Source organism: Panthera uncia (genome assembly GCF_023721935.1).
Source record: "Panthera uncia isolate 11264 chromosome A3 unlocalized genomic scaffold, Puncia_PCG_1.0 HiC_scaffold_12, whole genome shotgun sequence".
Taxonomy (NCBI): Eukaryota; Metazoa; Chordata; class Mammalia; order Carnivora; family Felidae; genus Panthera; species Panthera uncia.
In genome coordinates, this window is record NW_026057579.1 from 3547311 (window position 1) to 3562918 (window position 15608).

Here is a 15608-nt window from a genome sequence, read left to right on the forward strand (position 1 = left end):
AATACATTAAAAAAAAATTTTTAATGTTTATTTATTTTTGAGACAGAGAGACAGAGCATGAATGGGGGAGAGGCAGAGAGAGAGGGAGACACAGAATCCGAAGCAGGCTCCAGGCTCTGAGCTGTCAGCACAGAGCCTGACGCGGGGTTAGAACCCATGGACCATGAGATCATGACCTGAGCCGAAGTCGGACGCTCAACCGACTGAGCCACCCAGGTGCCCCAAGGAGCCTTTAATACATTAATGTTAACTGAGAATCCCCAAGAGTAGAGTGGTATGTGTTGGGTTTCACTAATTTACCTGGGCCTGAACTTCTTTTTTTTTTAGCTCATACTTATTAACATCTCCCTAAATAGTGTACTAACGAATACATATTAAGAAATCTATGCCCATTATCTTTAAACCCAGACATCAGAAAACCAAGCATTTTCAAATTACAATACATTGCTATCAGTTTGTTCCCACTCAAGGTTGCAGCTTTTAATAATCTACCCTTGCTCTGTATAATTCAATCAATCTTACTGGAACAGTGACAGAATACTGAAATTGGGCCACTTAATCCAGAGTTGCCAAAAGGCTGAAATGTACATGTTCAGAGTTCAAATCAACACATATTTATTCAATATCTACCAAACACAAGGTACACAAATTCATCTTTCCAACCATTTATATCTCTTTTTCCTCTCTTTCAATGCTTTCAGTTTTACTAAGTTAATTTACCACTACAGTATCTCCCTTCTTATCAGCCCTGCTACATATTAAGCTATTATCATTTTAGTTCCATTTGCATCTGGGGAAAATGACTCCTAGGAAAGGAAAATACAGCAGAGAACTAATAGACCATACATTTTTGTTTTCTGACATACCAATTTTATTTTGAGGTGCTTTCAAACACATCCATTTTATTTCAAGGTGACCTAAATTTGCATCTCTATACTTGTATCATGACTATTAAAACAATTCTTTAATTATTTTTTTAAGAATCTGTTTATACTCATTTGATCTTAGCTAGAGAATTTTCATTTACTAGGAAAGTAGCATTACAATCACAGTGATTTCTCTGCAGCCAAACAGGTTAAAACTAGTACCTCTTGAAAGTCATCCATTCCTGAAAAAATATTAGGCCCTTTATTGGTTCTTCCCCCACGGTCTTTGCGTTTGATTTTCTTCGGCAAACCACGTCCACGACCAACATTAAAAATTTTAACCCTCTGTTCAATACCTAAAAGAGTTAAAATGTACTTCAAATATTACAGAAAAACAACGCAACTGTCAATCTATTAGCTTATAAGGAACAGCATATTTTAAATAGTATATAATATACAGTGCATTCTTTTTCTTTCTCTCTAGATTCAATGAAAAATATTAATTAAGTTTTTCTATTTTACTTTCTGGGTATTGCTTTTCATTTTTTTCTTTTTAAGGGATGTTAATGATAATAAAAAAGCAAGGCACAAGAATACACATGACTAGAGAAGTTAAATCTAGTTTTGTTCTTTTTAATTTTCCTTAGAATAAGAAAACAGTTTTTCAGAGAATTAAACATTATATTCATCCCTAAGGAAGACATTATTGATATTAGCGATTAACTTGACCAAATTTTTCTTTTTTTTTTTTTTAACGTTTATTTATTTTTGAGACAGAGAGAGACAGAGCATGAACGGGGGAGGGTCAGAGAGAGAGGGAGACACAATCTGAAACAGGCTCCAGGCTCTGAGCTCTCAGCATAGAGCCTGACGCGGGGCTCGAACTCACGGACCGTGAGATCATGACCTGAGCCGAAGTCGGACGCTTAACCGACTGAGCCACCCAGGCGCCCCAACCAAATTGAGTTTCTAGTGATAATTTTGAATAGATATCACATATATTTCCAAGTAAAATTTATACTTGTCTTACTTTTTAAAAACTTGGTATTAAAAGTATCTAAAATTACCAAAATTAAATATTAGTATAGAATACAGAGTATTTCTCATTTTACCAAAGTCCCATAGAACTAATATATTTTCTTACGTATTACGTGATCTTAAACCTACAAAACAGCAAATAAATATATGAAAAAAATGTTTTTATCAAAAAGAGTCAAAGAAATTAAAATTTTTAAATAACATCAATTTTCACCTTTTCAAAGAATAGGGTTGGTAGGGATTTGGAGAAATTGGCATTTTCACACACTGGCATGCTGTTAAAAAATTGGTCTATCAACTTTTTGTAAATCAACCTTGGTATGTGGATTAAAATTCTTCAAATATGTGGCTATATCTTTTGACTCAATTCTGCATTTCAGAATTTATTCTTAAAAAGTATTTGTGAAGATGTTTTCTGAGACATGTATAAATATGGTTAATCACAGAATTAAAAAAAAAACCTGGGTGCAACTTAAATGTTAAGTAGCACTTAAATCTCAAGTGGTTACTGTTACACAAACCTAAGACTTTGTTAAACAAATTATCGTATATCTATTTAATTGAATAGAATGCAGACATTAAAAGCTACTTGTTAGCGGAAGAATGAGATATACTTCATAGTTAAGGGAAAAAACAAGTAAAACAGCATGCATAATTTTTTGTTAAAAATAACTGTCAGAAAGATTCTGGAAGAATGTACACCAAATATACTAATGGTCACTGTTTTTGGGTGTAGGGATTCAAATTGCTTTTGTTTTATCTTTGATCTTTGTTGGGTTATTGTTTCCACACACAGAAAAGGTTTTCTGCATTTGGCCATGTATTACTTTCATATTTCAGGGGGAGGAAATGAATGTCAAAAATAAAAGAATACTCAATTCTTTAACAGAGCAAACAGGAAGAACTTGAAAGGGAAAACCCCAGGTGGGAATGGATGAGCGAAACCTCTCTATGTTCCCTTATTCCCCAAGTGGAATGATTCCTGACACCACTATGTCTAGACTTCAGGAACAAACTTACTAATTACAATAGCATATGCACAGGCAAATTCTTTTCCTTTTTAGGTCAGCAAAGCCTGGATACATATTTTTCAAAGGAATTTTGCTAGGAAATCAAGAAAAAATAAAGTCATAAAAATTACCACATTTACTCTTAACTAATTCCTTTTTTCAACAATAATTAAAGTATAGTAACACAGGGTTTGGGTGCTCACTGCTTGACTTCAGCCTCATCTTACTCCAGTTTTCATGAAGCAGACATTGAGTGGACAGTTCTTAAGGTTGATTTGACCCTTATGTGACCCACAGTTTCTGTGGCAACTTGCCATGCTCTCTCCAGGCACCATGTGCCTCAATACAGCAGATGAATTGATGATCACTCCAGAAATTTCTTTAGTTTATGTTCTTATTTCCAATCTTGAAGAATATCCATAATCCTAAGTATAAGTACATTTGCACAGCAAAGATGATCACCATCTTTTAAAGTCTAATAAAAGAATAGCTTCCTAGAATTCTCTCCTTACAGGTCTAAAATATAAAGCAATGCATAGAGTAACAGAAACAACTGAAAAAGGTAGGCTATTTTTTCAGTAAACTGGTATTATACAAGGAAAGGGAAAAAAAGTAATGGGAAAATTGTTTTACATTTTTATATACTTTTAAAATATTAGGGTATCTTTCTAACTCAAATATTAAAATACTATGCAGATTAAAATATTTGTAGATGTTTGTCCTCAAAATCTAAAAATAAAGAAAAAAGAATTCAGGAACCACAGGAATAAGCCGATCTTGAGAAGGGACTGAGAAATTTAAGTTTTTACTCCATTGCTACCTGCTGTAATAAGGTTCCCATATTAAAACACAGCCCGACAATTTCACACTTACCTTGCTGAACTTTCATTCTTTGTTTTTTCCCTGGTTCTTTAGAAAATGATCCTAAAGCAGTCGTTGAGGTTTCTTTAGCTTGTCTGTATTGTTTCAACTGACTGGCAAAATCTTCCTCTGTTTCCTGACTGTAGGTACCAAAGTTGTCATCACTGTAGGTACTGTACTCATCATATTCTTTACTTCTAAATTTTTTGTTATGTTGACTCTTCTTTGATGTCATGTAGCTTCCTGATAAATGTCCATGCTAAGTGAAAATAGACAATAGTTATCAGGATTTTTCAGCTATATAAATGAATCGATAGTAACACAGGACATCTTTTTTCCCCCAGAAATCTGGAGAAAAAAGGGGAAAGACAATTATAGTTCTGACTCTTGGCTAGTACTTGTCTATGACAGTATTTAAAACTAAGTTCAAAAAGCCAAGTGTTACTCTGGTATTATCAAACATTATAATTAATGTTCATAGATCCTTGCTGATGAGTGTGTTTTGTTCCCTTTTTGTTTTCCATGTCCGGTGTCTCAGTATTTGTACACAAAAGTATACTTAAAAATCCACACCATTATACATGAATTCCTTCTCTAAAAAGTTGAAAACATCTTTTGGAAAATATATGGGTACCTGGGTGGCTTAATAGGTTGAGTGTCTGACTCTCGATTTTCGGTCAGGTCATCATCTCACGGTTTGTGGGATAGAGTCCTGTGTCAGGCTCTGCACTGGCAGTGTGGAGCCTGCTTGGGATTCTATCTCTCCCTCTCTCTCTCTGCCCCTCCCCTGCTCACATGTGTTCTCCTCTCTCTTTCAGAATAAATGAACTCAAAAAAAAAGAAAATAAGGAAAATACAGTAAAATAGCTTGAGGTGGGAGAAAATATATATTCTCCTAACATTGTCCCAAATGACAAGTTTAAGCATCTTATACTTAACAAAAAATCTGTGTGTGGAAATTTTAGAAAAAGAATATTCTTATTTCTGAGGCCTAACAAGGATTTCTCTAAAACTTAAAAACATCTAGTGAATAAACTGCTGTTGGAAACTATTTACTATACTATACATGATTAATTTTATTAGTAATTTATTTTACTAAAAGCATATGAAAAATAAGAATACATTTTAATCCTATAGTTTTATTTAATGGTAGTATTCAATTCTACCTCTATTCACTAAAATACTTTTTATTAGTTCTATCATATCTTCTGTCAATCTTTTAAAAGAAAGGAAGAAAAGATGCACGTAATTGCAATTTGAGGATCTAGCAAAAACCGAGGCCATGATTCATCTCCAGCTTAGCACATTTAAAATATAATGCAAAAATACTGCCTACCCTGGCAGATTACCAACATGAAAGTATGTGTTTTTAATAAAACGTAGAGAAATATTAAGATCTCTTCAGTAATTATAAAATAGAAAAAAAATAGTTAAGTAAAAATATCAAATCAATTGGCTCATCAATTTTAAATTTTGAAGACACTGTATTAGATTTCTGATTTGTTTCAAGTAGTATTTTTAAAATTTATAAAAAATTTATAAACTGGTCTCATTTAGCACTTCAGAAATTCAGAAGGGGATTAAGAATTGCAGCCAAGGGGCGCCTGGGTGGCTCGGTCGGTTAAGCGTCCGACTTCGGCTCAGGTCATGATCTCATAGTCCGTGAATTCGAGCCCCGAGTCGGGCTCTGTGCTGACAGCTCAGAGCCTGAAGCCTGTTTCAGATTCTGTGTCTCCCTCTCTCTGCCCCTCCCCTGTTCATGCTCTGTCTCTCTCTGTCTCAAAAATATATAAATGTTAAAAAAAAAAAAATTAAAAAAAAAAAAAAGAATTGCAGCCAAAGGGCAGTGTTTCTCAAATTTTTTATAAAAGTACTATGAAAATAAAATAATTGTTTAGATTAAGTTGAAGATTAATTTTTAGTTGAGTAGTGCTTATTTTTCCTTTTATTAAAAAACGTGATTCTATGACATACCAGACCAAATGGATTTCATAGATATATTCAGAACATTTTATCCTGAAACAGAATATACATTCTTTTTAAGTGCACACAGAGCACTCTCCAGAATAGATCACATATAAGCCACAAAACAAATCTCAACAAATTAAAAAAGATCAATGTGTCTTTTCTGACCACAAGACAATGAAACTAGAAATCAATCACAAGAAAACCTCTGGAAAGATCACAAATACGTAGAGGTTAAATAACCTGCTACTAAACAATGAACAGGTTAACCAAGAAATCAAAGAAATAATAATAAAAAAAAAAAAACATAGAGACAATTGAAAATGAAAACACAATACTCCAAAATCTTTGGGAGGCAGCAAAAGTGGTTCTAAGAGGGAAGTTTACAGCAATACAGGCTTACCTCAAGAAGCAAGAAAAATCTCAATAACCTAACCTTACGCCTCAAGAAATTAGAAAAGGAAGAACAAATAAAATCTAAAACCAGCAGAAAGAAGGAAATAATAAAGATAAGGGAATAAGTGATATAGAAACTAAAAAACAACATATCAATGAAACCAGGAGCTGGTTCTTTGAAAAGCTAACAAAATTGATTAAATCTCTGGTCACTCATTTAAAAAAAAAAAAAAAAAAAGAGGACTCTCATAAACAAAATCAGAAACAGAAGAGGAGAAATAACAACCAACACCACAGAAACACAAACGACTGTAAGAGAATATTGTGAAAAATACATCAACAAACTAGACAACCTAGAAGAAATGGATAAACTCCTGGAAACATAGAACCTAACAAAACAATCAGGAGGAAACAGAAAATTGGGACAGACAGATTATTAGCAATGAAATTGATTCAGTAATCAAAAAACTCCCAATAAACAAAAGTCCAGGGCCCAGATGGATTCACAGGTGAATTCTACCAAACATTTAAGGAAGAGTTAACACAACAGCCAAAGTATGGAAAGAGCCCAAATGTCCATCGATGGATGAATGGCTAAAGAAGATGTGGTATATATATACAATGGAGTATTACTCGGCAATCAGAAAAAATGAAATCTTGCCATTTGCAACTATGTGGATGGAACTAGAGGGTATTATGCTAAGTGAAATTAGTCAGTCAGAGAAAGACAATTATCATATGACTTCACTCATATAAGGACTTTAAGACACAGAACAGGGGCCCCTGGGTGGCTCAGTCGACTGGGCCTCTGACTTCGGCTCAGGTCATGATCTCGTGGTTTATGGGTTTGAGCCGCGTGTCGGGCTCTGGGCTGACAGCTCAGAGCCTGGAGCCTGCTTCAGATTCTGTGTCTCCCTCTCTCTCTGCCCCTCCCCCCTCATGTTCTGTCTCTGTCTCCTTCAAAAATAAATAAACATAAAAAAAAATTTAAGACACAGAACAGATAAACACAAAGGAAGGGAAGCAAAAATAATATAAAAACAGGGGGACAAAACATAAGAGACTCTTAAATATGGAGAACAAACAGAGGGTTACTGTTTGTGGGAGGGGGGATGGGCTAAATGGGTAAAGGGCATTAAGGAATCTACTCCTGAAATCATTGTTGCACTATATGCTAACTAACTTGGATATAAATTAAAAAAAAAAATTAAAATTAATAAAATAAAATAAATTAGAGTTAATACCTACTCCTCTCAAACATCTCCAAAAAACAAAAGAGGAAAGAAAACTTACAAATTCATTGTATGAGGCCAGCATTACCCTGCTTCTAAAACCAGATAAAGACACAACCAAAAGAGAACCACAGGTATCTCTGATAAACACAGATGCAAAAATCCTCAATAAAATCTTAGCAAACTGAATTCAACAATATGTTAAAAAAATCATTCATCACATTCAAGAGGGATTTATTCTTAGGATGCAAGGGTAGTTCAATATTCATAAATCAATCAACATGATACATCACATCAGTAAGAGAAAGGAAAAAAATATGATCATTTCAATAGATGCAGGAAAAGCATTTGACATAAATACAATATCCATTCACGAAAAAATTCCTCAACAAAGCAGGTTTACAAGGAACATACCTCAACATAATAAAGTACTTATATGAAAACCCCATAGCGAACATATTCAATGGGGAAAAACAGAGCTTTTCTGCTAAGGTCAGGAACAAGACAAGGATATCCACTCTCATCTCTTTTATTCAACATAGCACTGGAAGTCCTAGCCACAGCAATCAGACAAGAGAAAGGAATAAAAGGTATCTAAATTCGTAGGGAAGGAGTAAAACATTCACTATTTGCATATGACACAATACTATATAGAAAACCCTAAAGACCACTAAAAAACTACTAGAACTGATAAGTGAATTCAGTAAGGTCATGGATACAAAATCAGTGTACAAAAAGCGTTGCATTTCTATACACTAATGAAGCAGCAGAAAGAGAAATTAAGAAAACAATCCCATTTACAGTTGCACCAAAAATAATAAAATATCTAGGAATAAAGTTAACCAAAGGGGTGAAAGATCTGTACTCTGAAAACTATAAAACACTGATAAAAGAAACTGAAGATGACACAAGCAAATGGAAAGACATTCCATGCTCATGGACTGGAAGAACAAATATTGTTAAAATGTCTATATTACCCAAGGCAACCTACACACTTAATACAATCCCTATCAAAATACCAACAGCATTTTTTACAGAACTAGAACAAACAATCCTAAAATCTGCATGGAACCACAAAGAACTCAAATAGGCCAAAGAAATCTTGAAAGAGAAAAACAAAACTGGAGGGGTGCCTGGGTGGCTCAGTCAGTTGAGTGAGCAACTCTTTGGCTCTGGTCATGATCCCAGGGTCGTGGGATCAAGCCCAGTGTCTGGCTCCGCACTGAGGATGAAGCCTGTTTGAAATTCTCTCCCTCCTCTTCTGTCCCTCTCCCACGCTTTCTCTCTCTCTCTCTGAAAAATAATTTTGAAAAAAGAAAAACAAAACTGGAGGGATCACAATTCTAGACTTCAGCTTATATTACTAAGAAAGCTGTAGTAATCAAAACAGTATGGAACCAGCACAAATATAGACACATAGATCAATAAACAAAACAGAAAGCCCAGAAATAACCCCACAATTATATGATCAATTAATCTTCAACAAAGGAGGCAAGAATATTCAATAGGATAAAGTCTCTTCAACAAATGGTGTTGGGAAAACCGGAGAGCTACATGCCAAAGAATGAAATTGGACCACTTCCTTACACCATACTTAACAAACTCAAAATGGATTAAAGACCTAAATGTGAAACCTAAAACCATAAAAATCCTAGAAGAGAGCATAGCAGTAATTTCTCTGACATTAGCCATAACATCTTTCTAGATCTGTCTCCTGAGGCAAGGGAAACAAAAGCAAAAATAAACTACTGGGACTACATCAAAATACAAAGTTTCTACACAGCAAACAACCAACAAAACTGTTGAGTATTTCTTTTTTTTTTTTTAATTTTTTTAAATGTTTATTTATTTTTGAGAGAGACAGAGACACAGAGCATAAGCGGGGGATGGGCAGAGACAGAGGGACACAGAAGCAGGCTCCAGGCTTTGAGCTGTCAGCACAGAGCCTGACGTGGGGCTCAAACTCACAAACTGAGATCAAGACCTGAGCTGAAGTTGGACGCTTAACCAACTGAGCTACCCCGGCGCCCCAACTGTTGAATATTTCCAAAAAATAAATCTAACTGCAAATGATTAAATTTAGGTATCACATCAGTGTTTGATATATTAAATGGATTTAAAACCTTTGTCATTAGGCACAAAAATAATTCTAGCTATTAAAATATTCTGAGAAATGGCAGCTCCATTTACTCCAAAATCAATAGACACACTGAATATACAGATATATTGACCTAACTAGATAAAATTATTAACTAGAGTATAATCCTTTTTAAATTTTAAAAGATATTATAGTAAGCATCATTTATTCAATAGTTATTGAGCAACCTCAACTATAAAGAAGGCAACAGAATAATGAAAGGCAATAGAAAGAACTCTAACATAGTATTTTTTTTTCTAAGCTTATAAGAAATTAGGAACACCAAATTAGGAAAAAGAATATAGCTCTGTCTACAGAGCTCTGTCTACAGAGCTGTATTCTTTTTCCTAATATGGTGTTCCTAATTTCTTGTAACAGACCAGCAGAAACCAGAACTCAGAAAGTCTAGGATTTTTCAGATAGGTGCACAATGATCTGAATACTCCCCAGTGTTCCTCAGAGCATTGTGATTTTTCTAGCATAAAATACGATTTATACTGAAGACTTTGTTCAGATAACACAACATGCCTAAGAAAAATATAAAGTATACCCTATTGTTTAAATTTTTTTTCTATTTAAAACACTTCAAATAATTTTTGCACTTAAAGAGGTAGATGTCACAAAATTTGTATGTGAAAGCTCTAACCCCCAATACCTCAGAATGTGAGTGTATTTGAAGACAGGGCATTGAAAGAGGTGATGAAGTTAAAATGAAGTTGCTAGGGTGGCCCTGATCCAATCTTACTGGTGTCCTTAGAAGAGGAAATTTGGACACACAGAGACAAGAGGGGTGTACATGCACAGCAGAATGACCATGCACGACAGCAAGAAGGTGGCCATCAATAAGCAAGGAAGAGAGGCTAAACTGATCTATCTCTTATGGTCCTCAGAGAAAACCAACCCTGCTGACACCTTGCTCTGGCACTTCTAGCCTCCAGATTACTAGAAAATAAACTTCTAATATTTAAACCACTAGTCTGGGATATTTTGTTATGACAGTGGTAGCAAACAAATATATGCTGTATGATTTTCAAAGACTTGAAATTTGTGGCATAGGCCTACAAGAGGTTCACTTTAGACCCAAAGACATCTGCAGATTGCAAGTAAGGGGATGGAGAACCATCTATCATGCTAATGGACTTCAAAAGAAAGCTGGAGTAGCTGTACTTCTATCAGATACCTAGACTTTATTTATTTATTTATTTATTTATTTATTTATTAAAAAAAATTTTTTTTAATGTTTATTTATTTTTGAGAGAGAGAGACAGAGCACAAGCAGGGGAGGGGCAGAGAGAGAGAGGGAGACACAGAATCTGGAACAGGCTCCAGGCTCCGAGCTGTCAGCACAGAGCCCGATGCAGGGCTTGAACCCACAAATCACAAGATCATGACCTGAGCCAAAGTCCAACGCTTAACCAACTGAGCTACCCAGGCACCATAACAACCTAGACTTTAAAACAAAAACTGTAACAAGAGATGAAGAAGGGCACTATATTGTAATTAAGGGGTTTATTCACCAAGAAAATCTAACAATTGTAAATACTTATGCCCCCAACTCGAACAACCCAATATACTAATCAATTAGTCACAAACATAAAGAAACACACTGATAATAATACCATTATGGTAGAGGACTTTAACACCCCACTTACAACAATGGACAGATCATCTAAGCAGAAAATCAACATGGAAACTATAGCTCTGAATGATACACTGGACCAGGTAGACTTAACAGATACATTCAGAACATTTCATCCTAAAGCAGCAGAACACACATTCTTCTTGAGTGCACATGGAACATTCTCCAACAGATCACATACTGGGTCACAAATCAGCCCTCAACAAGTGCAAAAAGATTAATACTGTGCCATGCATATTTTCAGACTACAACACTATGAAACTTGAAATCAACCACAAGAAAAAATTTGGAAATACCACAAATACTTGGAAACTAAAGATCATCCTACTAAAGAATGAGTGGGTTAACCAAGAAATTAAAGAGGAAATTAAAGAGTACATAGAAGTCAATGAAAATGAATACATGATAGTCCAAAACCTCTGGGATGCAGCAAAGGAGGTCATAAGAAGGAAGTATATAGCAATCCAGGCCTTCCTAAAGAAGGATGAAATGTCTCGAATACACAACGTAACCTTACACCTAAAGGAGGTGGAAAAATAATAGGAAATAAAGCCCCAAACCAGCAAAAGAAGGGAAATAATAAAGGTTAGAGCAGAAAACAATGATACTGAAATTAAAAAAAAAAAAAAAAACAAAACAGGGGCACCTGGGTGGCTCAGTCGGTTGAGCGTCCGACTTTGGCTCAGGTCATGATCTCGCAGTCTGTGAGTTCGAGCCCCGCATCGGGCTCTGTGCTGGCAGCTCTGTCAGAGCCTGGAGCCTGCTTTCGATTCTGTGTCTCCCTCTCTCTCTGCCCCTCCCCTGCTCATACCCTGTCTCTCTCTCTCTGTCAAAAATAAATAAACATTAAAAAAAAAAAACAAAACAGTAGAACAGATAAATGAAATCAGGAGCTGGTTCTTTGAAAGAATTAACAAAAAGTGATAAACCCCTAGCCAGATATATCTAAAAGAAAAAGGAAAGGACCCAAATACATAAAATCAAGAATGAAAAAGGAGAGATCAAAACCAACACTGCAGAAATACAAATAAAAATAAGAGAATATTATAACCAATTATATGCCAATGAATTGGGCAATCTGGAAGAAATGGACAAATTTCTAGAAACATATAAACTATGAAAACTGAAACAGGAAGAAACAGAAAACTTAAACAGACTCATAACCAGTAAAGAAATTGAATCGGTAATCAAAATTCTCCCAAGAAACAAGAGTTCAAGGCCATGGCTTTCCAGGGAAATTCTACCAAACATCTGAGAGTTAATATCTATTCTTTTGCAGTTGTTCCAAAAAAAGAAATGGAAGGAAAACTTGCAAACTCATTCTATGGAATCTATTTGATTCCAAAACCAGACAAAGACCCCACTAAAAAGAAGAACTACAGACCAATTTCCCTGATGAACATGTATGTAAAAATTCTCAACAAGATACTAGCAAACCTAATCCAACAATACACTAAAAGAATTATTTACCACAATTAAGTGGGATTTATTCCTGGGATGCAGGGCTGGTTCAATATCTGCAAATCAATCAATGTGATAAATCACAATAAAAGAAAGAGTAAGAACCACATGATCCTCTCAGTAGATGCAGAAAAAGCATTTGACAAAATACAGCATCCTTTCTTGATAAAAACCCTCAAGAAAGTAGGGACAGAGGGAACACACCTCTAGATCATAAAGGCCATATCCAAAAGACCCACAGCTAATATCATCCTCAATGGGGAAAAACAGAGCTTTCCTCCTTAAGTCAGGAACACGACAGGGATGTCCACTCTCACCACTGTTATACAAGATAGTGTTGTCCTAGCCTCAACAATCAGACAACAAAAAGAAATAAAAGACATCCAAATTGGCAAGTAAGAAATCAAACTTTCACTCTTTGACACAACATGATACTGTATGTGGAAAACCTAAAAGACTCCACCAAAAACTGCTAGAACTGATACGTGAATTCAGCAAAATCGCAGGATATAAAGTCAGCGTACAGAAATTGGTTGCATTTCTATACACAAAGAATGAATCAGCAGAAAGAGAAATCAAGGAATCTATCCCATTTACAATTGCACCAAAACCCACAAAATACCTAGGAATAAACCTAACCGAAGAGGTAAAAGATCTGTTTATGGAAAACTATAAAAAGCTTATGAAAGAAATTGAAGACAGAAAAATAGAAAAACATTCTATGCTCATGGATTAGAAGAACAAATACTGTTACAATGTCAATACTACCCAAACCAATCTACATATTCAATACAATCCCTATCAAAATAACACCAACGTTCCTCACAGAGCTAGAACATACAATTCTAAAATTTGTATGGAACCAGAAAAGACCCTGAACAGCCAAAATAATGTTGAAAAAGAAAACCAAAGCTGGAGGCATCACATTCTGAACTTTAAGCTATATTACAAAGTTGTAATCATCAAAACAGTATGGTACTGGCACAAAAACAGACACATAGATCAATAGAACAGAACAGACAATCCAGAAGTGGACCCACTAATGTATGGCCAACTAATCTTCGACAAAGCAGGAAAGAATATCCAATGAAAAACAGGCTCTTCAGCAAATGGTGCTGGGAAAACTGGACAGCGACATGCAGAAGAATGAACCTGGACCACTTTCTTACACTATACACAAAAATATTCAAAATGGATGAAAGACCTAAATGTAGACAGGAAACCATCAAAACCCTAGAAGACAAAATAGGCAGCTACCTCTTTGATCTTGGCCGCAGCAATTTCTTACTTGACATGTCTCTGGAGGCAAGGTAAACAAAAGCAAAAATGAACTATTGGGACTTCATCAAGATAAAAAATCTGCAGAGTGAAGGAAACAACCAACAAAACTAAAAGGCAACTGACGGAATGGGAGAAGATATTTGCGAATGACATATAAAGGCTTAGTATCCAAAATCTATAAAGAACTTATCAAACTCAAAACCCAAAAAACAAATAATCCGGGGAAGAAATGGACAAAAGACTTGAATAGACACTTTTCAAAAGAAGACATCCAGATGGCTAATAGACACATAAAAAGATGCTCAACATCACTCACCATCAAGGAAATACAAATCAAAACGATAATGAAATACCACCTCATACCTGTCAGAATGGCTAAAATGAACAACTCAGGAAACAACAGATGTTGGCAAGGATGTGGAGAAAGAGGATCTCTTTTGCACTGCTGGTGGGAATGTAAACTGGTGCAGCCACTCTGGAGAACAGTATGGAGGTTAGTCAAAAAATTTAAAATAGGGCTTCCCTATGACCCAACAATTGCACTACTAGGTATTTATCCAAAGGATACAAAAATGCTGATTCCAAAGGGCACATGCACGCCAATGTTTATAGCAGTGCTATTGACAATCGCCAAATTATGGAAAGAGCCCAAATATCCATTGAATGATAAATGGATAAAGAAGATGTGGTATATACATAAAATGGAATATTACTCAACCATCAAAAAGAATGAAATCTTGCTATTTGGAACAATGCGGATGAAACTAGAGTGTATTATGCTACGCAAAATAAGTCAGAGAAAGATAAATATATGATTTCATTCATATAAGGAATTTAAAAAACAAAACAGATGAACATAGGGGAAGGGAAAAAAAAATAAAAACAGAGGAGGCAAACCATAAGGGACTCTTATACAGAGAACTGACAGTTGCTGGAGGGGTGTTGGGTGGGGGGACAGGCTAAATATGAGTGATGGACATCAAGGAGGGCATTTGTTGGGATGACCACTGGGTGTTACGTGTAAGTGATAAGCCACTAAATTCTACTCCTGAAACCATTACTACACTATATGTTAGTTAACTAGCTTGGATTTAAATATAATCAGAAAATAAAATAAAATAATATCTGCAGCATGTGTATACATGTCTCTTTTTCCATACTGAAAATATAAAATATTTTTTCAAAATATCAGAAATCAAAGAATAAAACTGAAAATTGCATTTCTCTCCTTAAAGGCAATACCTCAAAACCACAATAAGAATGCCACTTCAAGGAAGAACAAATATTGTTAAAATGTCAATACTACCCAAAGCCATCTACATATTCAATGCAATCGCTATCAAAATAACACCAGCATTCTTCACAGAGCTAGAACAAATAATCCTAAAATTTGTATGGAACCAGAAAAGACCCTGAATAGCCAAAGCAATCTTGAAAAAGAAAACCAAAGCAGGAGGCATCACAATCCCAAACTTGAAGCTATACTACAAAGCTGTAATCATCAAGACAGTATGGTACAGGCATAAGAACAGACACTGAGATCAATGGAACAGAATAGAGAACCCAGAAATGGACCCACAAACGTATGGTCAACTAATCTTTGACAAAGCAGGAAAGAATATCCAATGGAATAAAGACAGTCTCTTCAGCAAGTGGTGCTGGGAAAACTGGACAGCAACATGCAGAAGAATGAACCTGAACAACTTTCTTACACCATACGCA

General features: G+C 35.2%; 1 protein-coding gene across 1 annotated transcript in view; it reads right to left on the reverse strand.

Moving 5' to 3' along the window:
- Positions 1–15608, reverse strand: part of ZC3H6 (zinc finger CCCH-type containing 6) — a 69645-nt gene that overhangs the window by 19387 nt on the left and 34650 nt on the right. Inside the window, exons 4-5 of the mRNA XM_049652159.1 lie at positions 3788–4034; positions 1089–1222 (exon numbers count right to left, since the gene is read on the reverse strand). Of these exons, the coding sequence (XP_049508116.1) occupies positions 1089–1222; positions 3788–4034 (381 nt within the window). The remainder of the gene's footprint in view (positions 1–1088; positions 1223–3787; positions 4035–15608) is intronic.